General features: G+C 31.4%; 2 protein-coding genes and 1 long non-coding RNA gene across 6 annotated transcripts in view; 1 reads left to right on the forward strand and 2 right to left on the reverse strand.

Moving 5' to 3' along the window:
• LOC114119225 (head-specific guanylate cyclase) overlaps nt 1-9,297 on the forward strand; it is a 243,658-nt gene extending 234,361 nt beyond the window's left edge. For both annotated transcript variants that reach the window (XM_027980726.2, XM_050202563.1), the window contains exons 13-14: nt 4,017-4,171; nt 6,445-9,297. In XM_027980726.2, coding sequence (XP_027836527.2) covers nt 4,017-4,171; nt 6,445-6,640 — 351 coding nt within the window. In that variant the 3' untranslated portion in view covers nt 6,641-9,297. The remainder of the gene's footprint in view (nt 1-4,016; nt 4,172-6,444) is intronic.
• The window catches only part of LOC126550645 (uncharacterized), a 30,932-nt gene extending 13,935 nt beyond the window's left edge, over nt 1-16,997 (reverse strand). Inside the window, exons 1-2 of the long non-coding RNA XR_007604724.1 lie at nt 16,743-16,997; nt 4,672-4,789 (exon numbers count right to left, since the gene is read on the reverse strand). This is a non-coding gene — a long non-coding RNA (uncharacterized LOC126550645). The remainder of the gene's footprint in view (nt 1-4,671; nt 4,790-16,742) is intronic.
• A 142-nt stretch (nt 16,998-17,139) lies between these two features.
• On the reverse strand, nt 17,140-26,297 carry LOC114119237 (uncharacterized). 3 transcript variants are annotated; one of them, XR_007604721.1, is made up of 4 exons: nt 25,671-26,297; nt 23,699-23,793; nt 22,743-22,880; nt 17,140-18,476 (listed from the first exon to the last, which is right to left on the reverse strand). XR_007604721.1 is itself a non-coding variant. In XM_050202566.1 (4 exons), exons 1-4 carry the CDS (start codon nt 25,330-25,332, stop codon nt 18,394-18,396), a joined length of 486 nt encoding a protein of 161 aa, XP_050058523.1. In that variant the 5' UTR covers nt 25,333-25,587; the 3' UTR covers nt 17,140-18,393. The 3 variants fall into 3 exon arrangements, 1 of the variants encoding a protein (XP_050058523.1); XM_050202566.1 differs by lacking the exon at nt 25,671-26,297 and adding an exon at nt 25,163-25,587; XR_007604722.1 differs by lacking the exon at nt 22,743-22,880.
• Nucleotides 26,298-27,224: the final 927 nt, after the last annotated feature.

Here is a 27,224-nt window from a genome sequence, read left to right on the forward strand (position 1 = left end):
GAAAATTTTGTTCACGTTGTTCGTATAACACATAACATTATATCAGAATTTGTATATTGTACGACGACGCGTCGGCCGTATTAATATATAATATCGCACAGAGTACGAGTCATACGCGACTCGTTTTCGACGGTTCTAATCATCATTATAAATAATGTCGCGTTTTATATTATATAAATTATTATTAAACTAGGGTGTACCTACTGCACGGCCACACCTTGTCCGTTGTATTTGAGTTTTAACTACGAGTTCGGTCGGTGTCGTTATTTTTTATCGTCAGATTTCTGGTAAAAATCCCGCATGATGGCACCCGATCGTTCGACCAGTGTATTATAACGCCGCCGCCGCCGAGTACTTACCTACTAATATTGTTGTGTTATCGTATCACAAACATCACGTATGAATTAATAACAGTTATCATAACATTTTATCACTAGACGCAGTCATTTACTCCGAGTAAATGTCATATTTTGCGCGTTTTCAGACGCCATAATATTGTTTACCATAACTTTAAATCGCCATTACGAGACACGTTTTTGAAGAAAAAAAAAACTTAAAATTGTTCACTTTAAAATAATGATGATGACATTCGTTTTTAATTTCATATTTTTCAAAAAACGCGTTCGCTTAAATTAAAATTCCAAACGCGTTGTCAATATTACTAATTGCCAAGTCATGATAGTGTTCATAAAGTCTAGACGAGGGAAGTGGCGTGTGGATCAACATCTTCGGAGGTACTCCGTACTTGGATGCGACTCAAATGCGCTGATCTGTATGTAATGTGACTGCTTAGAACTTATTAAGTACTAAAGATTCACTAATTAACTTCCGGTCGAATATTTGTTATATGATGACTAATTATGTAAACACAATGTTATCGTAAGCACATTGGTTTACCGAGAAAATGACTGTGTAGTGATAAAATAATCAGCCTGTTTGTTTCCGATTTACAAGAGCGTGCGTCCTGTATCGACGAGAAGGTTCTCCCCCGTGTATTTATATATATATATATATATATATCATAATAATACGTATGTAATACATGGGCGTACCTACGTGAGTTTCCTTGAGCGGCCAGTACAACACAGCGATCGACCGTCGGATCAAAACTGTTCGTTTTGTATGGACAACACGTATGACCCACAGTCTCGTATATAATACATTTTGTACCTACTCCGTCCGAGATTGTCCTCTTTTATTTTCCGTTCGACGTTAGCAAACACCTAAATCTTAACGACTTTGTTGAATAATTGAGTGCGCAGGAAAGGTTTTATTTTTAAAAAAAAATAAAATCATATAAGTACGTTAAAGACGAAATGTAATTATTGTGAAAACCTTGTCAGCGCCCGTTCCAGACGGTCATTTTTTTTTTCTCGTTTGACTCAAATCGAATTTCCTCGACACGTTGTACAAGATTTATATAATCGAGTGAACGGTATAAAGATACACCATGAACAGACTCGATGATTAAGTAAAAAAATCCTAACGATAGACATAAAAAAGTCAAAGATCATTTTTAACATCAGGAAATTATTTTATATTTTGCGACATTTGTGAGCTTAACAATGTATACAAAGAACAATAATCGTGGTGAGAAACGAACAAACAATCTCGCGAGTGCAGCAAACAAACTGTCAAAGCGCATACTATTATTTTATCTATTTACGCATAATATAATATTGCAATTTACAATATACATATTTAATTATTATTATTCAAACATATTCGGACATTCGTACTCGGAAAACGTCAATTTAGATTAAATTCAACGACAATAATTGAACGACCAGAATAGTGGATTTCGTCTGCGGGCTCGACCGCGGCAGATAAAAACGTCGGACACGTATCCCTCGGGGATTTCGGAAAACCTTTGCGGAATAAGAGTCGACAACGGTGGGTGGTCGTCGGTGGAGGGGAAAGAGGGACGCTGTTCGCGTAATAAATCGGGTAAAAGTCCGAGTATAATATAGCGATTACGGTGAGATAGGACTGCAAAACACAAAAGATTGCGGAAGAGTAATATATATGTATGTATATATATATATATATAGAACATGGCAGAAAATGTATATAATAAATATCGGGACAGTCGTACAGCATGTATACGATTCGGATGCGAATTCTTCACATATTTTACGTTATCGTCACATTTAATGTGGTTCAAATATTATAAAATTTCGTTTAGTTTCTCAACATTAAAAACTCGTTGACGACGGACGGCGGCGTTAAATACCTACGCACCATAATATTATCGTTATAATTGCTATTTAATATGCGTGAACATTTATCTAACGTTAAATTCGGTACTTAAGTGCGTTTTAATCGAACGAAGACTACTAACTAATAATAATATTATACAATGTCAAACGTACCTACTAGTGTACTAGAACTTTGGTAAAACTTCTGAAAAAAAAATTGCAGAATAACCTTCAGCGTTACGCCACTTTAACCACGAATATTAATAATAAATTGGTACCTAAGTGTAGTCCTGTACGGTCACTGGTCAACCCACGCGACGTATAGTAATATTAATATATACGTTTGCCTTAAATAATTCCCGCGAGTGCAGTCAACGACAATAATTATTAATATACTGTAATTAGAACATGTTATTATTATTTAAAATACTACTCCGCGCGCATTCGTTTTTCAGTACATCGCGAAAACAATAATGACATTAATAATAATTGTTATTGTGGTATACGATCTGGTATTTGCGAGTGATCTAAATTATAAAACGTCGAACGTTCCTACCTAATATATTATAACCGGGGATTACAAGCTTAGGGAATTAAATCGACGCATAATCTTTTAATGCTCCGAACTATTAGTTTTCATAATAATGGCGCTAAAGTCCATTTTAATAATATTAGAACGGTGTATATGCTTAAATGCTTAACTGCAATATGCGATACCATAAATTATATAATATTAGAAATTAGAATTTTGTATGTTGGTGTCGTAAAATGAATCTGCTAAATAGACATGGTACCCGCCGAAGAACTCATTTTAATCGGCTAATTATTATTGATAAAATGTTTCCGGTTTTTCCTTTTTATATGTATAATATATGTTACACGATTCCGACAAATTGTTTTATACCAAAAAGTTATTATTGCCCTGACCGACCGTGTCTATTATTTTAATTGTTTTATACGCTTTTGATTGGTATTCGAGCACTGTTTTAGTTTTAGCCATCTTGAATCTCCACTACCCCGAGACCATTATGTTGGTCGTAAAACTGTAAGCAAAGTTTTATTTTTTTTTAAATTTCCTTTTACGTTGTTCTGAATTAAAACGTTTTCATATTTTATGTACAACTTTATTATAATATGTTTTCATGTTATTTCATTATATATGCATCGCTCTACCTTTTTTTCACTTAAAATTTAACTTAATATATTAGGTACACAATTACTATCATTGATATTACCAAAATTAAAACTATGTTAATACATCGCAATACTCATATTTATTCATACAATTATAAAAAAATTATATATTATATTCGGGCTTAGTTACTTTTATGTAGGTAATTAGGTAGGTAATAATATTCTTAATTGCTCGTTTAATGTTATGTTTTGTTATATTATTTTTTTTTTCATTTTACGGTTTCCGTTTTAATTGCGTTTGAACTGTCAACCGTTTTTTTTTCAAAGGGTAACGTTTTTGAACTATAGTTTTGGAGACATAATTTGTTTTTCGTTCTATTTTGGAGAACGGCAACACCGTCAGTATACCATATACGAAAACACGAAAATATTCAAAATTAAATACATAAACGAATACTCGAAATGCACAAACGTATATTTTATTAAAACAGGTGTATACGCTCGAGTGTGTGTGCGTGCATTTGGTAACATATTGCACACATATAAGATCAAAAATATTATACGCGTTTTGTGTTTTACATTCGCAAAATCGTAAATGAAAAACACGCCGTGTGTCTGGTACAACTACTAGTTATTAGGTTAGTTTGGTTCAGTAGACTCATTTTTTAATCGTCTCGATTTCAGATGCGAATCGGATTGCACACCGGATCGATATTGGCCGGCGTGGTGGGCGTAAAAATGCCAAGATATTGCTTGTTCGGCCATAACGTGACAATCGCCAACAAGTTCGAATCCGGTAGCGAACCGCTCCGGATAAACGTCAGTCCTACTACTCACCAGTAAGTATATTACGTATATTGAAATATTATTATATAATTTTATTTCCTACTCAATTATTTTCGTTTTAACCACGGTTGACGCGATCGTCGAAATATTATAACACTGTCGCGGGATTATCCAATATTATAAGTGACTCAAAGACAGAGCAGAAACGAGTTATAGTTAGTACGCCCATTTCTATTTCACTCGAGTGAAACAATATTGCACGAAAAATAAGGTAAATTTACTTACCAAATAACTTCGATAATCACGATTTCAGATATTTATAATAATAATACGATGTGTCACCCACGACACGTATATTCAGTACGACAATTGAGTATAAGATTATTATTTTTAAACATCATGATATTTTTGTACAATTCTTAGCCACGTCTAACAGCATCGGCTATTATAATATGATGGCCTCAAATTAGGTTCAACATAGGTTCAAGATTTTTCTGGTGTTTTATTTTAAACGTTCGCTTGTTCATGAATATAAAATATAAAATATTCTTACCTGCATACAACTGTACAAAATCTCCTCTACGGTTTCGGCAGCGATCGAGATGTTTCTAAAACGTTTTATTTTATTTTTTTTATTCTTTTTTGATAAATTGAACGGTTCGGCATGAATGCTGTAAAAAATAAAACATATCTATATAAAAATAATAAATGGTCGATATATGTGTGTGTATACGATATCTTTAAATAGCCGTTTTCGTTACCCTCCAGGCCGCACCGCTTGTCGAGAAAAAAATCTCATACCCGCACAGACACGAAATTTTATTTTTCCATCTTTCAATTCGTATCATTTTACCGCTCGGTCCACTTGGGTCATATATTATTGCACACAGACGACTGGTACTGTCCCTTTTTTTATCATTCGCCGTATTATTCTCCGGGTTCGTTCCGCGGATATTCCAACAGCCGCCGACTACACTCCAATAACTCTTTCTCTCTCTCTCACTATCCATATACACATGCGTATATCTTTATATTTATACGAGTAGGTATGTGTTCCTTTTAAAGTGCACAGCGTATTTCGGCTTCATCGCGCGCAACTTGAATAAATCTCTGCACGAATGATTGATATTTGGAATTCCGTCATTCCGCCTAATTTATTTATATAGATGATACCGTCTTTATTTATCTAGTTACACACACACGCGCGCTCGCATATATATATATATATATATTGTTTATATGCGATGCGTATAATATAATAAATATATTGCAGTTAAAAATTTCTTATCGACACGATAAATTAATATCGAGGTAGCTTCTATCTGCATATGGTTTTCGAATTCCTGAATTATTTAATACCATAATACGCAGTATACCATAGTATTATACGTCTACGCTTTAACATTAAAGGTCTTCCAATTTAATATTATGTTAGTATAGACACAAGTACTCAGAGATTTCTATGTATATATATTATATACACGTCAAAAGCTTTCACATGGCCACCGTCTTATATACGTCTTATGTTATTATTCGTTCAAAATTCATAAAAGACTATAATATTAAATACATTCACGTGGTAAACAAGCTCAAATTATATTATACGTGGATTCTATACCTAGTACCTACCTATGGTTTTAATCCGAACGTATAAATAATATCGTATGATAATACGTAATATTATATTAATATTGCAATATAATATTTCATACCGTCGTATATCTTTCTTTCAAACGATTTAGTTTTGATATGAGGAAACCAACTACATAGCGTACGGTATAACCAGGATTTCAATAGACACCATAAAGAAGTAGACACTCATCAATCGCCTCCCAAATAACTTCTCGTAAAACTTTATCTATTTACCATCGGTTTAAGTTGTAATTTAAATTTGATTTCTGAAATTTATTATTATTATTTTTTTAATAATTTTTTTATTTTAGTTAGATTGCATACTATACAAATTACATATTTTACCGGTAAACCGTAGACCGTTCAGAAATAAATATTATTTAAAGACACCGCGAACTTTATGTTCTTCGTCAATATTTATCGCTTTCAAAAGTCCATAAATCATATAGTAGATGTGTATATACACCGTAAACGCGTCGCATTAGTGTGTGTAACTCAAACGTATATATTATTATATATGTACCAAATCGCGTTGTAAATTTGTAGTAAAAACATTCCCAAAACGTGGTGTGTTCAAACGTTGTACGATGTTATAATATTATTATCGTCGTCATCATAAATAATAAGCACACGGTACAATGACATAATAATATGAAATACATTATTAACGCGATCGCGTGCTCGCTTTTCGCAGGCTGTTGATGAAGACCCCCGGATTCTCGTTCGAGGAGAGGAGCCGGTCGTGTCTGCCCGTCGGATTCCCCGAGCACATACCGGGCACGTGCCATTTCCTGTTGTCGTACGCGCACCCCGACATGTCGCCCGATGACGCGACCGACTTGGACGCTCACGTCACCGCCGGCTTGCGACAACTCACCTTGGACAGCTGAACAACACCGCCGCCACCTCCGACACCACCTCCACAGACGCCGTCAGCACCGTTTCCTCGTAGATGATTATAATATACACGCGCACCGGCGGAACGACGTCGAGTCTTATAATACTATATATATAATATATTATTGTAATTTTTGTTTTTGTTGTTGCCCACCCGTAGAAGTGCACTCACTAAAATATGCAGATGCGAGGAAAACGTAAAAAAGAAAGAAAAAAAATTGTTTGTTTGATTTTATTATATATAATATCACAATATGTGTATCATAGCAGTAGAACTCGGTCCTCTTATATATTATTATTATTTATTATAATATATAATATCCTTATCCTGTCATCCCGCCAGTCGGATCAACACCGCCGGTTAAAAGCACTCGATTCGTGCATCACGATTCCTACACACCTCGCTCACCTAAATATAGTATATTATAATTATTATGACATCGCCCGTCGCCGACGGTTGAAATCACGTAAGATGTACGTCATTGTTTGTACAGCTAAATAATTATTCTCTCGCCTAAAATATTTATAAACGTAATATTATATTATCAAAAGTATAACAATTAAAACATAATCTCCGACCACGGTGATGTTATTATTTCTTTTAAATTTCTTCGTTTATCTCCATAATATACATTATATATATTGAATGTAATATAAAAAAGTCTTTTGAGCGTGGTTCTCCTTTTCCGTATTTACCGGCGGCGCAATATCCACTACGTCTGCGACGATAGACATTATTTTTTTTTTCTTATGTATAAAATAGAATAATAATTATTATTATATAAAACGGCTCTGTACGATATAATAATACAAAGAGTCGGAGAAAAAAACCATTTTAACGAATGCCAGCGATAATTTTATTCTATATAATCGCTTCGGAAAATACGGCTCAGTGAGAATGGTAGTATTAAAAACCCTATACAACCGAACGCTTTGTTCCACAGTATGGTGGGCAAAAAATTACTGATTTAAAATTTTAAAAAAATCGTTGAAATATTTCTGAAAATTAAAGGATTGAAAAAAATAATCAGTTTCCACTAATATTATTCTCTAACAAATCTTTACAGAAATGAAATTTTTAAAAAAAATGGACAAGAAACGGATATAATAATATGATCAAAGTAGACCAATTTTTATAATTATAATGGCATAAGAAAAAAATACATTTAACTAATGAATGGCACCAAATAAATAATTTAAATAAATTCAGTAAATTCAAAAGATCTGAAATTTTAAATAATTATGACATTGAACCTTTTTCTTTTTTAATCAATAGTATTATATTCGTAGTCTTATAAAAATTATTTTTAATTTTGTTTTGAATGAAACAACTTTTTCGATCGAACAATTTTATGACAAATCAATCAGTGCAGTTAAAAACCAACAAATATATTTAACAGAAAATATGTGATTTAAGTATCCATTTTTAATCATAAAAAAAAACATAAAGGGTTATTATTTCTTAAACTCATTTCAAAATTATAAAAGATAACAATGCAAATTCAATAAAAAATTGCAACAGTGGCAAAATTATTACATTGAGTACACGGTTGTGTAAGAAACAATAGATACACCGATCGGATGAATTAATCACTTTTGTATAAAATATTTCCGAAAATAAATGTCAGGCATTTTGACTCTTGTTTCACGTCCTCTTTTTTTTTAATCTCTTAAATCTTCCTATGGTGTGAAAATTAATTAATATAAACAAAAGGAAAATAAATCTCCTGTAAAAAAACTATTGTGATCAACGTTATTTCATAACGAGTTTTGTGTTCCTAGTGTTTAATGTTTCTATCGTTTATCGTTTTTAACACGTGAATATAAATTGTAGTTAATTTAATATTACGTATTAAGATTAATATTATATTATATGTTATAACATTAATAATAATAATAATGTTTTATTGGATATATTATTGCCATCGCATTATAACACTAAACTTAGTAATAATATTATATCGATAAGTTTATGTATACATATAATGTATCTAATATCTATATTATATAATATAATACATAGATATTTTAATATATGTATATATATATATATTTTAAACGTTTGCTTTTGTCAAAAAAAAAAAATCTATTGCGTTACTTGACTAAACATTATTAACTCTATAATAATTATTGTTTTTTTTTTCTTTCTTTCTATAATGGTGTAATATTATTATGAGCAACTTGAAAAATATGTATGTAATTGCATTTACGATTTAGATTGTCATGCTGACGCGTTTGTAACACGTATAATAATTGTCAATTATATATTACGTTATTTCCGATTGCTTTTACACACACACACACACACACACACATTGGATCTATCGAAAATCGTCATCTGCAGTTGTATAAACTGGTCAAAAAAAATTATTGATATTACTTTAATATATACTATATATATAAGATTGTTATTTCTCTGTACCTACGTATATTGTGTACCTTTATAATATATATATATATATATATGCGCTATTTGTTTGCATGTACAGAGTGTTTCGCAAACTGTGTTATACTGATCGTATGTGTGTAACGGTGTTTGCGTTATACTATTTATCGATCTAAGACGGTAAACAGTATTAACGGGACACCCTGTATGACAAAATAAATTCGAATTTCGCCAAATAAACAAAATAAAAACACTTTCGTTCAATCACGTTGTGTATATATTGTTATGCCCCTGCGTATATGTATAATATGTAAATATAAATATATATAGTGCGCCGAATTACTCGATCTCTAATCGGACCAAAACCTATTGTCCCACGCTCACGCCGTCAACGGGTAACAACTACTGTAATATTATTATACAATATACGGTTTTGGTTACGTGCGTTGTACACTGATAAAACCGCTGGATTGTTTCCTTCCAATTTGTGCAGCCAATTTCATTTTATTTTTCATTTTTCATTTCATCGCTTATTATATATACACCAATATTTGTACTTACGTTGCGAAATGAAACCAATACTACGATGCCACGGATGATATTAACTTTTGAAAAAAAAAGTATCTATATACGACACGTTATTGTTAGGACTATATATTAAGTCAACGCCGCTGGTTAATTTATTACGGTCGTTTTCGATTTTTATTCAGTTTTTTTTTTTTAGTTAATTGTTTATACGTCGAAGTATACACTTTGGTCGAATTTTCATTTTTAATCTTTTTGCAATTGTCATTTTGTTAGGAGATCTATGTGCAAGGCGCTAAGGCATGCGTATCATATATTTCGAATGAAAATAACGTACATTTTTAGAGTACCTAATTCACAACTGAAATATAAGCCGTAACCAAGAAAAATTCTTCCCGAACCACTTGAAACGTAAGTCTCCCCGACGAGCCAAAATGAAGACTTTCCGAAGTGTCACAGTTAATCGCAAAATGATTTCCTACTTTATAATACGTCGACCGGTGCTATATTCATTCATTATATGGTATGCCTATGTAGGTACATATTATGTCCTCGAGTAATTATCGATAGAGGCAAAGAGTCCTCCATAAAATTCGATAAATTTGTATCCCGTAAAATCGATACAGCGTCGAAAATACAATAATCGTTTAACCAATAGCATCATATAAAGAACGAGTAGCCGACTTTAACGATTTATAGCAAACATATTATATTGCAGGACCCTCAACAGTTATATAAATGTTGTTGATCATGATGTATGTAGACGCGGCAATGCGTTGGCTTCGAATCACAAAAAAATTATGAACACCAACTACGTTATCTAAAAAATGTACACGATCGTTAGGGGTAAGTTAGGTCAAATTGACGATTGTGAAATAACAAGACTAAATACAATAAAATAAACAAAAACGCATAGACAAATATATATGTAAAAATACTACAACTAGTGCTACTTTATTGCAATCGATTTCGTTCGGGCCCTATCTATATATAATTATTATTACAGTGGAATATTGAAACATTAAGGTTCGTCTCTAAAGTAAATACTGTGTTTATTTCTGCATAATATGCATATTGCATACATAATGTATAATGAGTTCAATGGACGACTCGAGAAAATAACTTTTTCACATTTAACAAAGCCGCGATTAAATACATACAACCAATATGGCTTCCGATGGCTCGGAATCAAAAACCATAGTGTTCGTACGATAGGTAGTAGTATCGTTTGTTATTGTGTTATATTTTACAAACGAATGACGATTCATAAAACAAAAAAACATCATAATATTCGGAAATATTTCGCGAACTCCGCCATCAAATTATTTTCTCCTTACATGCAGATTTTGTCACACGATTATTGTGAAATCCGTTTAGACTCTCTTCTACTGATATATATAGTATAAACATAGATACTAGCGGTATATTACAGTCTATAACACGACCTACATAATAATAATAATAAATACCAACACATATATTTATAGATATTGTATTAAAACCTTATGAACAGCATATCGAACCTAGTCGTTTCAACTTTCGCGAGAATAATGATAATAATAATATAGACATTATAATGCGGCGTGAATTCGATTTATATTACAAGACTATACACACGGTACTAAATAACAATTATTACGGACATGCGCAATGAATAACTTTATCTAACCTACTCGTGTTTAAAATAAACGCAAGTTGCCGTAATCACGTGCAACGATATTATGTGTCGCATACATCGACTAAATAGCCACGTCAGCGGAGGATTACAATAATAATATTAAATGTTTTATTATTATGGTATACCGTATAAGTCTGTCCCCTGCAATATTTCTTATTCACACAATAATAATATGTGATAAGTGCTATGCTCGTTCACCGCAACCGACACTACACGATTTGGCCTCATTCTGTTCTAAATAATTGTTTTACTTTGTATTGATTTGTTTCCTCACGGCTCTCGCGATCAAAATAAAATCACACATGTCTATAACACGAGTATATAGTGCGTTGTTTACATTATATAGACGTAATACTATTAAATATTATAATATTTTAGAGCGTTACTCAGCCGCTTAACGCTGTTGTAATGTTATCTATTTTATAATAACTTGTTTAAACTTATACCTATATTCAACACTTTAAATAATATATAAAATATATTCGCCACATTAATTGTACCTACCAAATTATTCACTAAAAATGGTCTCCCCTATTTGAATTATTTATAAAAAAAATATTAAAATTCTAATTTTGGGGATTTTTGTGTGTACTCCAGAGAACTTAATGACCGTGAAATGTATCCATAAAAATATATGTAGGTATACGAGATAAACTTACGAAGACAGTTTTCTCTGTAGCTTTAAAAAGTTCTTAAAATAAAGGAAAGAACTTTATCTATGTCGTAGAGATTATTTTTTTCTTTACTTAAAGACGATCCAAAACGGTCATTCGTAATGATTCTTAGATTTTTGTTTTTATTTGATTATTACAAATTTGTGAGTAATTATATAAAAAAATAAAATAAAAGTGCTATGACAAAAATAACTTTATATTCTGTATAGTATAAACAATTTGAGAAATCTGATGTAATTAATGTACCTACTCCTTAAGTCCTAAAGTCCTGATTTTATCCCGATTCAAACCGTTTTTCTATCTCTCTATCTCGTTATTATCACAAAACTTTAATTGATTCTTACACGAGTACACTTTTAAAATATTTAAATATGTGTAAGATAAAAATTTTAACTCTTCTAAAAACTGCATCAAAATTGCCTATATCGAACCCCTTAAATTGAGAGTGAAAGACATTCTCTTAGAAGCATGGTTTTTAAATGATTAATATCATATAGATTTTTGTATCATTTAATGAGTATACGAGTTGGACCAATTAATATAAGATACCAATTATTTCAGAAAATGTTTGTGTTTTCGAAAATATTTCTTTTACATAATTTCATGTCGTTACAGTCATAAAACAACATTTTTATTCATAATATTATATATTTTTACTATCTCTGTGCAATATTCAATCTCTAATTATAAAGAATCATAGTTATTACATTGAGTCACGAGAGAATGTATTTATGTACTCAATGATCATCTTGAGATATCTCTAGGACTTAAATGCACAATCCTATACGGAGTTACTCCATACAGTATCACAAAACAATGTTCTATGGACTATGTTACTGTCAAATTAAAACATCTATATTCAATCAGGTTAGAGGTACAGAGGACTACTCATTTTCGTCGCAACTGACTTCGCTATCGTTATAATCTTTTTTAAAGTATTATTATTCTTTTTAATGAAAATTCACATTTTTAATTTCATATTAATTATTATCAATATTATTATTATTAAAAATTATTTAAAATTATTATTTATATTCTAAAAAAGAATATTATCTGATGATCTTTCAAAATAAAATTTTGGATAATTTATTATTATAAGTAGATAAGGTATAAATGAGTGGAGTAGTGAACAAAAATTTTATAAGATACCCCTATAATATACCCTTAATGAGTAATGCCCCGAAAAGTATATGAGTTGAATCCTGATGAAAAAAATGATCGGGTACACAAATTCTGTACCCTTAAAAATTATAATACAATGTAAATATAGATTTTAATATCTTAACAATATTGTATTATTGTAAGAATTTATTATAAAGTGCACATAGCTGCAGAGCTCCAACGATTTTACTCATCTTAATTATTGACTATATTAAGATAACGAATTATATTATATACTTATATACAACGTAAAGATTCTAATAACATATTTAAATTCTACATAAGAATTGAAATTGCACACTATCGCTTCAATCATTGTCAAAGTTAGTGACGAAGTTTTCAAAAAATCGGTTTATTCGCAAAAAATAAGGATCGATCTTCCAAAATAATCAAATTTTCATGATAGGTATATTTTTGGTTTACCATTTTTCAACCCAAATGAAATAGAAAATACATTGACTTGATGTCATGTGATGTTTAAAATAATTCAAAAGTTCTTATATTTGAAACTTATTTAATGGATAACTGTGTCATAAATCATGTCTTATTTTCTTCTAGTATATGATTCGCAGAATCGTCCGGTTCAATGTTACGCATAACCAACAGTTATGAATTATTACATTACAAATTTAATTCAATATTTTATTCAACACATCCCAATATTTTTCAATTTATAAGTCATAAAGCATTAATTTTGCTATGTGATATTTACATTAAAATCAGAAGTACTGGATAACATCAATAACTACGCATAAATAACATTTATATTTCTAAATAAAAATTTTAATGCATACAAAAAATCAAGACATATTAAATTTTAATATCTAAAAATAGTTCCATTCAAATATTTTCCCCATACGTAATTATTTATATTTTTAATTATTATTATTATTATTATTATACTTTGAAGGTGACAATATACATGTTATATATTAATATATAACATTTGATTTCAATTTTTTTATATATTTATTTTATTATTATTGATTGTTATTATTTATTAATATTGATAATAATTAATAATGAAACAATGTATACATATGTATATCTTTTCACTAAATTACAACTCATATATTTAAAAAACATTTATGGGACACAACTCGTGCCCGTAAAATAATTAGGGACACTATTCCGTAATAAGGAGAAAACTGGTTCTCTAAACTACTCCACTGTACTACACATAACTCCATACAGTAATACTAAGATATTATTTTGATACAGAACTATGTGGTATTTTTGTGTTATCAAATATAAATATGTGATGTTCATTGTATAAGTTTACTTACAGTTTTTTAGATGAATAATTATTCAGATTCAGTTTGAGTTTCCATCTCCTTGAATAAAATTTAAGCGTATCTATAGACTATTATTGGTTCTTGTGTGGAAGTAATGCAAAAGCAGTTCCCACGGCGTTGTCGGTTCAAAATTGAAAAAAAAAAGGTCTTCTTAAAATATTTTATCATATTTAAATATTTCATTGTCATAGTTAGTAGGCATAAGATTTTCTATTAATCATATGTCAATAGCTTATAATAATAAATCTGTAAAATTCGTCTCACTGTAACTAAAATAAATATTAAATTTAATATTATACATCTAGTTTATATTTTTTTTTTTCAATTCATTTTTGAAGAACATTTAAATGAATCAGAACTATTTGTTTTGCATTTTGATAAACCAAATTTAAATGTTGAAAAAAAAATAAGTTTGTTTCACTTCAGGGCCCTTCTTAAATAGTTAAAAAATCTAATTAACTAAAAATATCCTTCTTAAGTATATGCTTAAAAGTTCCAAAATAAGAATCTAAATAAATTCATTGTTGAATCACAAAATGAGGATGAGTATTAGTGAATCATCCTGAAGTTGTAAAATGATTTATGTTCTATATTTGAAATATGTATAGAATTATCTATTTTCTTTTTCGTTAACAATCTTTTATTTAAACTCCGGATCTATGAAAAAAGGAACCTAATAAAAAAATTCATGAGCATGTCTTTTAAATCAATCAAGATTTGAAGCCATAATATGCGGTGATAATAATTACCAATGATTTTATAAATGGTATATAGAGAGGAAGTAAAGCTATATACTTGAAAACAATTAATAACTTCTTCCTTAAATTATCTTTAAAACCGAACGATATAATTATATAGGTACCTACCTATATTATGTGAGTTATTTATTGAATAATAGGACATTTTTTTTATATACCTTGAAGCTTAAACTGATATCATTGGACATTTACTAAATGTTTATAATTTTAAAATTTATAACCTGAAACCGATTATCAGGTCACAGTTGCTATAGTATAATATACTATAATATACGGTATATACCATTATTAAAACGTGTTGCCTGCTGTGTTATTATTTTTTGTTTGTTATTATTTATTTTGTCAATCAAATTGTTTTAAATTTTAACAGAGTTTGTATTGACCAAAATTAAAATGGTCTGGGTAAAAATCCCGACGCAAGAAAACAAAAAAAATATATATATGAACGTTTCACACAGTGTCCCTCGTGCTTATATTATTATATATTGTATAAAAAATAGTTATTACTTATCATTAGATAGGTTAGATAGGTAGTTCAAATCTCTGCGTGTCGTCGAATTCGTCTAACAAAAAAAAAAAAAAAAAATACGCCCGAGCCACGTCGATTGGGACGTAACGATACGACATAATAATATGTATTATTATTATTGTAATGGGAAAAGAGAAATTTTGACGTTTGTTTTCGACGGTTTTTTTGATAGTGTGCACACGGTACGCTCTATAGCTATGCGAAATTAAAGGAAATACAATGTTATTTATGCGTCGTTAATTATTACATTATGCCGAGACGTTTATGTTGAAATCCGTTTCGACCAGTAATAATTATAATGTGCAGGTACTTTACATATTATGGAGAATATAATATCGTTATATCTGTCGTGTATAACTATTATATGCATACGCATAACGCACACACTCGGGCGCGTGTACATCTTGTACGAAAAACAGAACACACCTCGAAACGCATTTGCATACTCAGTCGCGTTTGACATTTTTTTATTTCGACATTGTGTTTTCCCGACATCGAGACGTGCTCTTTTAAACGCCCGACGAATATCATAAGCGCACCGATTGTAATAGGTACCCATAGCATACGTGCGAATAAACCCATATTATGATGTTTTTGACCGTGTACCGCCGCGGACACGTACGAAACGAACGTGTTCTTAACTCCTCGTGCACTCAGACTACATTATACGTCTCTGATTCTTCTAAATCTGTCTCACTGTCGGTCCAGATAAACACGAGTGTAAGTATTTAAGTAGACGGTATATTTTATACAGTACAAACAGCATAATAATATTATATATTATTTATACGGTGTAGCAGGTTAAGTTAGGTACCGACCTCTACCCACCGTAGATGTTAACGACCAAACGTACAATGTCTGAACTCGATATTATTTTTTAATGCAACCTTTTCTTTTGTGTACATTCGAAGAAAATGTGCAGAGTAGATGGCGGAGAGATGCACAACGTGCGTATACCTATTTGAATACACATACGTTTAGGTGCATAAAGGTCTTATCGGTTATATTCTTATTTTGTTGTGTATCTTTCACAACAAAACGTTGTAATGCATTATGCAAATGTGCAGAAATTTCATTTATTTTACTTACGATAACGACGGCGAGGGTGGACCTGGAGTAGGTCAACTAGGACATTATTCGTCCTATTGGTCCCGACCGCATTTTTAGACCTCGTGACCCTCCACGATGAGACATTTTAATGCAAAAATATCGCAGATCAAGACAAAGCTATATTATATTCATGACTTGTACTCGTTCACTCAGATAATGGCAATAGTGATATGGCTAAATATAATATCGTAATGATCGACGATAACTGCTATTAATAATAACTGTAAACGAATTATATTAATATATAGTATTTGTCTTTCTAATAATTAATATTTTGCTTATCATAATAAAATAGTAATAATATTAAGTATTAACATTATATAATATAACTAACATAATAATATGTACTTGTAAAGTATGAGTACCTATACAAATGCCGAATAATATCAAACTGATTATAGTTATACTGCATATTATTATACAATAATTGAGTATGAAACTAGAATATAAAATGAAATTTCGTACAAAACAATATAATAAAAATACTGGGATTCTCGTACGAATGTTCTTGTCGTAAACAGAGTCCACGATAAATAAATTTGTCCTGGGCGCCACAAAACCTAAGGCCGCTCCAGAGAAAATACCGTTTCCATCATAATATTATTATTAAGTATTATTCGCGTATTTTCATTGCAAAATGGTTTATGTATACGTAATGCAATGACAATGGTTACGTCTTAATAATATTATTGTTATAATCGGCATAAATACCGTTTCGCTAAATAAATTGTACCTACATCCAAGGCAAACGTTTCATACCAATTAACTGCATTTATATGCAAACAATAACCGTCGTGTATCGTATTTTCTTCGTACAATACATATAAATGGGTAATCTAATAAACCAGTGATGTATTTCACAGCAAGAAGAGAATGAGGAGTAGTCATTAGAGACTCGTGTTTGAATTTTAGACTTTTACTACCTGTGTATTTATTGAATAATTGCGTAGTGAAATTTTAAAAATAAAGTAGTTAACATTTTGGTTTTGAAATACATTTAAGAATGACAATTTGTTTTGGGGTGCAAAATAATTAAAACAAATGTAATCACCCTCCACCCGCGGACCGCCGTAATATTAAACAAGATACTGTAGTAATATATTAATTATAATATTATGAGAGTTCGGTGACAGGTCTTTACACATTTTGAGCGCACATTATGTATTTCAAACGTATACCAATGTATATAACATATTATTATGGTGTTACTCGATGGTACAATTAGTATTACTATAATGACACGACAACATATTGCATCGTCGCAGTAGAATTTAACGGCTCCCAAAAAGGATACATTTTCATAAGACTTCGGACCTCCGTGACGGTATTCGACTGTATGTAAATTTCAGGACGCTCCGGGACGTTGAAAATCATTCCGTTTGGCTGATGATAATAAAATGTAATGAAATATAATATAATGACGGAATAATGAATGACGAACGAGAACAACAAAATAAATATGACTTTTGTGTTGCGACACTCGAGTACACGACGGTATGTTTTTATATTTTCAATCATCTCATCAATGGTTCACGTGATCATCGCAAGTTCCGCTCTCGAGCTGGTTGTATACAACATCATAATCGAGTTTCGCTGTAGATAATGTGAAGATGCTGATAACCGTAAGCCACTACGAGTACTCTGGTCGCTTAAAAACTCCATGTGCGTCCGCTTTAGGACGGAGAAGTGTGAAAATACATAATAATATTTCTCCTGAAATTCGTAGTAAAATATTATTATAATCTATATTATTAGGCAATATATTATTATAATATTATGTTAGTTAGATACGTGCACTAGAATAATAATATTATAGATACATTATTGTTATCATTTGCTTAACAATTTTTGAATCGACAGAAATCAAATGTTAACACTGTTATCCTCTCTTCCGATTGGTATTCCAACGTGATTTTAAATAAAGTGAATTTAACCACACAATCATATTTTAACTGTTATATTGTTACTGTAACGGATGCAATGCATCCCGAAAAAATCAAAATTTCGTTAAAACCTCAAGTATAATAACATAATAGGAAATCGAAATGTCTACTAAAAGTAGCAGAGATATACCCTACTACATTTAAACGCTTTAGAAGTGACCCATAATTCGAGAATTCGAATTTCGAATGATAGATTTACCGAAAATTTGGTAAACCCAGTTTGATGACTTTTATTTATCATAAATTTAATTTTTATATTTAATTATGAATTCTTTTGCATTATATAACAGTATTTTATGTTTATTTCGTTTGTCAACGAAATGTCTTAATCGACTATTTTAAGTGGTTTGGTGAATGAAAATGCGTTTTTTTTTTTATAAACATTAATTTCATAAAAAAAACGCAAGTTAATAATAATCGATCACAATTTTTTATTCGACAAGCTGACGAGCGAGAAAATGTTAATCATCTGCGCTGTTATAATAATATATATTACAAGCGTATAGCATCATATTATTATGATATTAAGTGGTCGATTCGTTTGTCGTTTACTTGGCTATATTATAATATTAATATATACGCATATACAACGTGACAACGACAAACATAATATTCCAATGTTATCGACACATTTTTATGGTGCGCGTACGCCTATATAATACGGTACCTATATCATTATACAGGTGCAGAGTTATTATTGTATATATAGCTAGTACCTATACGACTTCCGGGCGGATTTCACGCGCGTCTGTCTATCTCACGAGAAATCGACGGTCTTCGAGGATCAACACACGCGTTTCGTTTATACATATATGCCTATTACACCTTTACTTGTATATCATTTTATATTATAATATACTCGGCTGCAGCTATATATACTTCCGATCGACGAAGCCGATACACAGAGCGCGAACACAATATATACACAGTAACAACAATATTCTATACATTATTTTCTTCACGCGAACCAACGCGCGTGTATAATTTACGTACCTACATTAGTGTATACCTACTATACCTATACATATACATACATATAAGTGTGTGTATCTGTTATATATATATATATATATATAAGTACGGTAGATCGTATTACGCTCGGTTAAGTGTTTGCCTTTCACCGGCATCGACGCTCTGCGACTCTTTAGCTCGTTGTAAGACGACCGAATGTGTCTTACACACACACACGTCCACAATGCAAGTATACATATATCAATAGGTATACTTATGTTTAAAGAGTTTTTTTTTATATATCCGTTATGTAATAACGACGGACGAGTTGGCGTCGGCGGAGCTCAGCCTTCACTTTCCTCGAGGCACAATAAGTGTCTTATATATGTATAGTTATGCGATCACGTCAGTATAATAATATAATGTGTGAGCATGTGTGTGTGCTTGTTTACGCGTGGATTTGTCGACTCACGAGAGAGCCGAAAAGTCCTTAAAATCGTCGCATTATTGTACGTCGTTGACGATCATCACCGTTCGGACGATGGCCCGCCGTGTAATACAGATTCCCGGCGTGTGAGGAGTTTCGTAAAACTAATATAATAATATAATCAACGCGGCGGTATTACGCAATATATGTAACGTTCTAATATTCTCGGCAATCGCACATAATAGTTTATGGCACACAAGTTTCCTATACCCAAAGATAAATCGACAATTTGTGTGTTCAATTTTTTTCATCAAATTTTATCACACCACAGACCACAGTAAAAAAAATAATAATAATAACACAATAACTGAACAAAGTACGTCGCGAGGTCGCTTAATCGTCGTATCGTATCAGTTATAATACTACTGCAGCGCTATAGGTATTTACTGTCGTTAAAATATCACGCGCGTTTGTCAAATAGAAATGCGTATAATTAACGATTCATTTAACAACTTGTAGACTTGAAATGATTCTGAAAAAAAAAATCAGTAGGCCACATTCAACTATTCAAGAACATTAAAATAAAATATATAAAATCAATGAAAAAACTCAAATTTTACATATAATAATCATATGAATAATTAATAAGAATTTTAAAGAATTAATTGTATTTTGTTTTAACATAATTTATGACAATAATTACAGTTAACTCTTAGAATAGCTGAAGCTACAGATTAAATAAACGTATTTTGAAAACGTTTTTGAAACGCCTCTGTTTCTGTAAGGCGAATACTTTTCGTTCGGTATAGAAAGTGAAGTACGATTCTCAACTCGTTAAGTTAAACGACAACATTTTTACATGCTGATAAATAAACTGCTTCTTTTGGAATGAAAGTCGTTTCGGTCAAATGTTACGTATAGAAACGGTCGTCAAAATCCTCTCTCGTGGTTGGATCACGACAAACCGTTTACGCGTATTGTTATTAGTAAATAATTACGTAATTTAAAACACGTACCTATATGAATAAATAAATATATATATATATTATATACTCTATCATTATTGTTCATTCAGTATATTATTAATTCTACGTCTTCTCCAGCTTCTTTCCACGCTCGATAATAACAGTATTGCTGGTGAAAACTATTATCATCGTTGCTGTTATTGTTATTACACCGATTTCGGTAACGCTAAAGATTATGGTCGACAATATATATTACGAAAGTAAAACATGTACCGCTCTTACGCGGAAAACGACTCTTTCGAAACGTTATACCATCGACCCTAAGCTTGATTTGGTAAAAACGACGGCCCATTAAGGCAATAATTGTCTGTGTTTAAACTCATTTTTGATTACACCTTAATGCACCTAAATGGCGCTTGATCTCAAGACAGTCGTCCCGTGAAAAAAAAATATATCACTTGCTTCCAATCCCCGAGAATTGTAACTGCTTAACCTACGTTTAATATTTAATTTTAATACCTTCAAGATTTTGTTAATTTGTTTTTTCTTAGAGCGAAATTTTATGCAAAATATGATAATCGATTTTTTTTCATACCTAAATATTATTTCCAAGTAGCAAATTTTAGTCTGATTCTACCTGCTTTTACGTATAGTTCTTGTACGATTTGTTTGTGTGTTGATCAATAATTATATATTATTAAATTAATATGATAATTTTATGAGTTCTGTAGTAAAATAATACAAAAATTTCAATATTTAATATAATCAACTAAAGGTCATATAATGTAAGTATCTAGTATAAAGTTAAAAGAATATTGTTTTATTAAACTTGGAATGTCAATATTAAATATATCTAAAATTATTTACCAAAAGCTTGATGATGTAAAGCTAAATACACTTTCTTATTTACATAAGATTCCGAAAATAGTAAACAAAAATAACAATGTTCTACTATATCTGTAGTTTCTATCCATTTGTGTATAAATATGTATTGTTATTTGGGACTATTTTTATTCTAGCAAAACTATGTATCAACTATAATAATTTTTGGTCTATAGCAATATAGTATCTGTATACCTAAATGCGATTGGCAATTAGACAAACAAAAATTTTTTTAAAAACAAACAGTAGATACAACATGAATGATAGTAATATAAGATAATTAAAATTTTTCTTCGTTTTATCTACTTGTCATCTCTTATAATAATATTATAATATATATATATATACATTGAATATTGAAACGTACATTATAAGTTTAGTTTTTAGTTTTTACAATGACTGATGACGATGTTTTAGTCGCTGAGGGATGGGGGAACAGCTCAGAGATGAGATGTGACCGTTTCGTCCTCTCATCAACTACAAGTGGTTCTGCCGCCGAGAATGACTTTGCCACCGGCGTATATAAATAGATATTATTATTAAATTATTAATAAAAGATGGCCGTGTTATAATAAACAGACGACACCTGCTTCGTGTTCGGCCATCTAAGGTGGTCAGGTGGATATAATATTGATAGGCGGTCGAGCACGCGTTGTGTACAACGACGTAAACGATTCAGCAGCAGCTTGGGCAAAACCGGAAATAGCGGAAACGATTGCGCCTATAGTCATCCCACGGGCGACCGGAAGAGGGTTTAATACCCATACATATACATAAATTATATATACAGTATACACGTTTATGCATATACCTGTTCCAACATAATGTACAGCGCGAACAGCTGCAGCTGACACATGACCGATCATCCAGCATTTCCGGTGTGCGAAATTCCACTTTATTCGGCTCAGATCAGACCGGCTGGTTATAACTATGGCGCCACCACCTCTAGCTACGAAATTACAAACTGTATATATTGTTATAAATTATAATATTACGTCATTAGCTCCGATCACCGACAATCTATAAATCGCGTGTAACTACGATCGAGATACTTATTTTTTATTTATTATTTTTTTTTTATGGAAACAAGAATTAACCAAATGAGTTTTTTTTTGTGACTTAAAATATAAATCAATATATCCGAAAAACTACTTTTAAGAGTTTTAAGTTTTTCCTATAAGTCAGTTCCTGCACCATTAATTCTTCCCGTGGTGTGTCTAATGTTCAGATATATTTGAAACACGTAAACTACATTATCATACAAACGGCTGTTACGCTCGTGACTACTTATGATATAGGTAGTATTTTGAGTGCACATTTTTAATCTTACATCCGATTTTGTCACGTGAACAGTCAGTGGTATGTATTTACATTCGCGATCACTCTATTCTTGTCTATGTCAATATTTGTGTCTTATGATTATTGTTTACATTGTTTAGTATCGTGAATACACTTCATTTTACCTACTGTATATTATACTCATACCTACCATACAAGCTAATATGTAAAAGTGTGTAATTATAATATAGTCAAAGTAGTAATCGTCCATAGTGTGCATAGCGTTTTAAATATATAGTAGTTAAAAATTCAAAAACATAATAAATCCGTAATATGAATAATAGCTAATATATATTAACCTATATTGTATATATCTAATATCTATACTTATGTATGTGTATACTAAATGCATATATTATATAAATTGTATAGAGGTTAAAATTTTAGAATTGGAAACTAGTTGAGTAATTTTCATAAAATGTTACTCACATATTCCTAGAGACTCGGTGAGCGTTCTATGCTTCGTTTCTCGATAACTACAAGTTGCTGTAGACGACTCATACATGAATGTTGTTTTGAGACTCCTGAAAAATTGAATATTATTTTGTTTTTGTACATGGTTTCCGCATTGATTACAGAACTAGAATTTGTTTTTTAAATAATGGTATACATTAGTTGATCTGCGGTGTGTTACCATAAGATTATTTTTAAATTAAATATAATGACATATATGATTCACTATTTATAATAATTAAAATACACATCAAAAGTCAACGTCTGTAGATGTATCAGAAATTTATGGGATCAACAACTTCTGAACCGATTTCGACAAATATTTCTTGAATACATTATCCGAAAAGTTGAGAGTACTTTGAACCATCACGTTCGATAATATATCAAGTGATATACCCAATCCCTTTATAATCGAGTTATACACTTTAAACTATACTACAATAACGTTACTATAAACTATGGAGTTAACAATTACTATATTATTTTCGAATCAAAAGCTTATGTTTACATTATCTGACTCCAGCGATTTTTTTTTTATTATTATTGAACCACTCGGCTGTATCATTTAATTATTATGTGCATGTACGACATAGGTTAATCGAACGATTATGTGCGGTAATTTAAATGTATAAAAAAACATATTTAAACAAACAGATATCAATGCTCGTATAATTACATGTTGTCATACGTAATAAACGTGTGTCTGATACAAAATATATATCATATTTTTTTTTAATATTCATATTTGAAAGACTCTAGAAAATTAAGGCATTTATCTAACATTGCTGGGTATATTATAATTGAGTAATAAGTCAAGCTTTGTATCGCTATGTATAGTATAATATATTGTGTGTGTGTGCTATCACAGGTCAAAATCATTAAATATAAACGAAGTGTCGAAGACGACGTTTTCCTTTTTTTTTTCGTACACGGTATATACCTATTATACCTCTATAACGTCATGTCTTCATAATATTATGTTAAAACAGTTTAGCATTTTTAAAGTCAAAACATCGCGATCATCGGCAGATAACTCACGCACCCGAGTATACGACACGATTACATGACCAATAACATATAGTGACTATATGCAACGCGTAATGCCAACACATTGTCGTTTAACTCAATATACCGATATTTATGTATAATAATAATGGCGTGTACGATGTATGCAAGTAATATAGTGATGGCAATGACGACGACACAAATTATACTCGGGCCGCGGATGATGAGTGCGTTGAAGTTTTCAGTGAACCGTATATCCAAAAGAAGTATTCGTACACAGTAGGTACGCACAAAAGTATTTGGAAATGAAAAAAAAAAATAAAACATATAATATTGTTGTGTACAACGGACGCACACGGCGGCGGACGACTATACGCGCACTTGGTGAATTATAATAATAATAATATCAAACAGGACATCCTTTAGGCAACCAACCGGCTGTGATGCAATATCTTCGGTCGGGCCCCGTGTAGCAGGAAACAATTGGCCGTCTCCGTCATCCGTCTCTCTTTAACTCGACAATTGGCCGTAGTTCCTCTTTCGGCGCTCGTTTCCGGCGTGCGACGGAGACGGCGACGACGACGGCGAAATGTCACATCGCTCATGAAACGAAGTACCTAAATTGCACCTACAAATCTACAGCACAATCGCGAGCAATCCACATAAAAGCATAGTCATGATATCTGTGCTGTACCTTATTGCTCAGCGCTTTTGCGCATTGCGCCGTGTCTATATAATAATATGATAATATAATATGAAATATAACATAAATAGCGGAAGTCAGAATACAAACGTTTAAAAACCTCCGCGAAATGCACACGCTCACGCACGCGTACACTCGCTCGCGACGTCGGAAAGACCTTGGCAACACGAATCCGGTCCCGCGCGATTATGAAAAATAAATAAATAATAATATTATAATGTGTTATATGTATACACATACCTACGTTTACGACGGCGTCGTCGTTTTATTATTTTCAGGATAACTTATTTTCCCATTTCGAACACGACGAGTCCGACGGTTTTTATAAAACACCGACCATAGTGTTAAAATGTGTAGTGTTCAGACGTGCATTATTCCGCCTAAGTACAATCGCGATGTCCGCTTGAAAATAATGTCTCGTCGTTATTTTTTATACTTAGAACGTTTTACGCTAGATGCCGCTGCTGTTCTGTAAAATACATTACTCGGCGCATTCTTTGAAATATAAGATTTTTTTCTGATTATGTTTTCCGAATCACGGACTTAAACTACTAGTTATACGAATCCTACGACTGACCGGAAGCCTGCCATCACGACGTTCAATTGTTCAAAGCTATCGCGGTAAATACAAACAAACAAAATCGCATTTGTCTTGTGCATTGCGCAACATCATGTAGGTACGAACACGAAAACAAACCGCTTAAGAATTTTTTCGTTTTACGATCTATTCATTGACAATGTAATACTCATATCTAAGACTAGTCGACTACTTGCTACATACGTTTCGACACACCAAACAATGACGGTCATACATCGGAAAATAATAATTATTATTATCGACGATAAATCATTACTCATGGCTATGTTAAAACTACGTTCGTTACGCCGGCCCCCCCACTTCTAAAAATAATTAATATTTTACTATATATAATTAGTACGTAATTTGTATGAATTTGTACGACCATTTTTGAAATTTGTACGCAAATCGTTCTACGAGAAAAATCCATTTTTGAGTTGGGGGGCTGGGGTAACGTTATTCCAGCCCCCCGCAACCGCTTAAACACTGTTTATAGCAACTTTAAGTATACCAATAATTAGTACGTAATTTGTATGAATTTGTACGACCATTTTTGAAATTTGTACGCAAATCGTTCTACGAGAAAAATCCATTTTTGAGTTGGGGGGCTGGGGTAACGTTATTCCAGCCCCCCGCAACCGTTTAAACACTGTTTATAGCAACTTTAAGTATACCAATAATTAGTACGTAATTTGTATGAATTTGTACGACCATTTTTGAAATTTGTACGCAAATCGTTCTACGAGAAAAATCCATTTTTGAGTTGGGGGGCTGGGGTAACGTTATTCCAGCCCCCCGCAACCGTTTAAACACTGTTTATAGCAACTTTAAGTATACCAATAATTAGTACGTAATTTGTATGAATTTGTACGACCATTTTTGAAATTTGTACGCAAATCGTTCTACGAGAAAAATCCATTTTTGAGTCGGGGGGCTGGGGTAACGTTATTCCAAAAACAGAATATAAAAAATTTAAATATGCAAATAATTATAAATGTATTCACTTATCAATATGTTTGTAAAATAATTTATAAAATTAATATAATATTATTATAAATAATATAAAAAATTTAAATATGCAAATAATTATAAATGTATTCACTTATCAATATGTTTGTAAAATAATTTATAAATTTAGCATCTTGCTAAATAGTAAAAAGACAGTTGTATATAGTTTGATAATATTTTGTCACATCATGTTACCTAGGTATTCACTA

The sequence above is a fragment of the Aphis gossypii genome, chromosome 3 (assembly GCF_020184175.1).
Source record: "Aphis gossypii isolate Hap1 chromosome 3, ASM2018417v2, whole genome shotgun sequence".
In the NCBI taxonomy this organism is placed as follows: domain Eukaryota; kingdom Metazoa; phylum Arthropoda; class Insecta; order Hemiptera; family Aphididae; genus Aphis; species Aphis gossypii.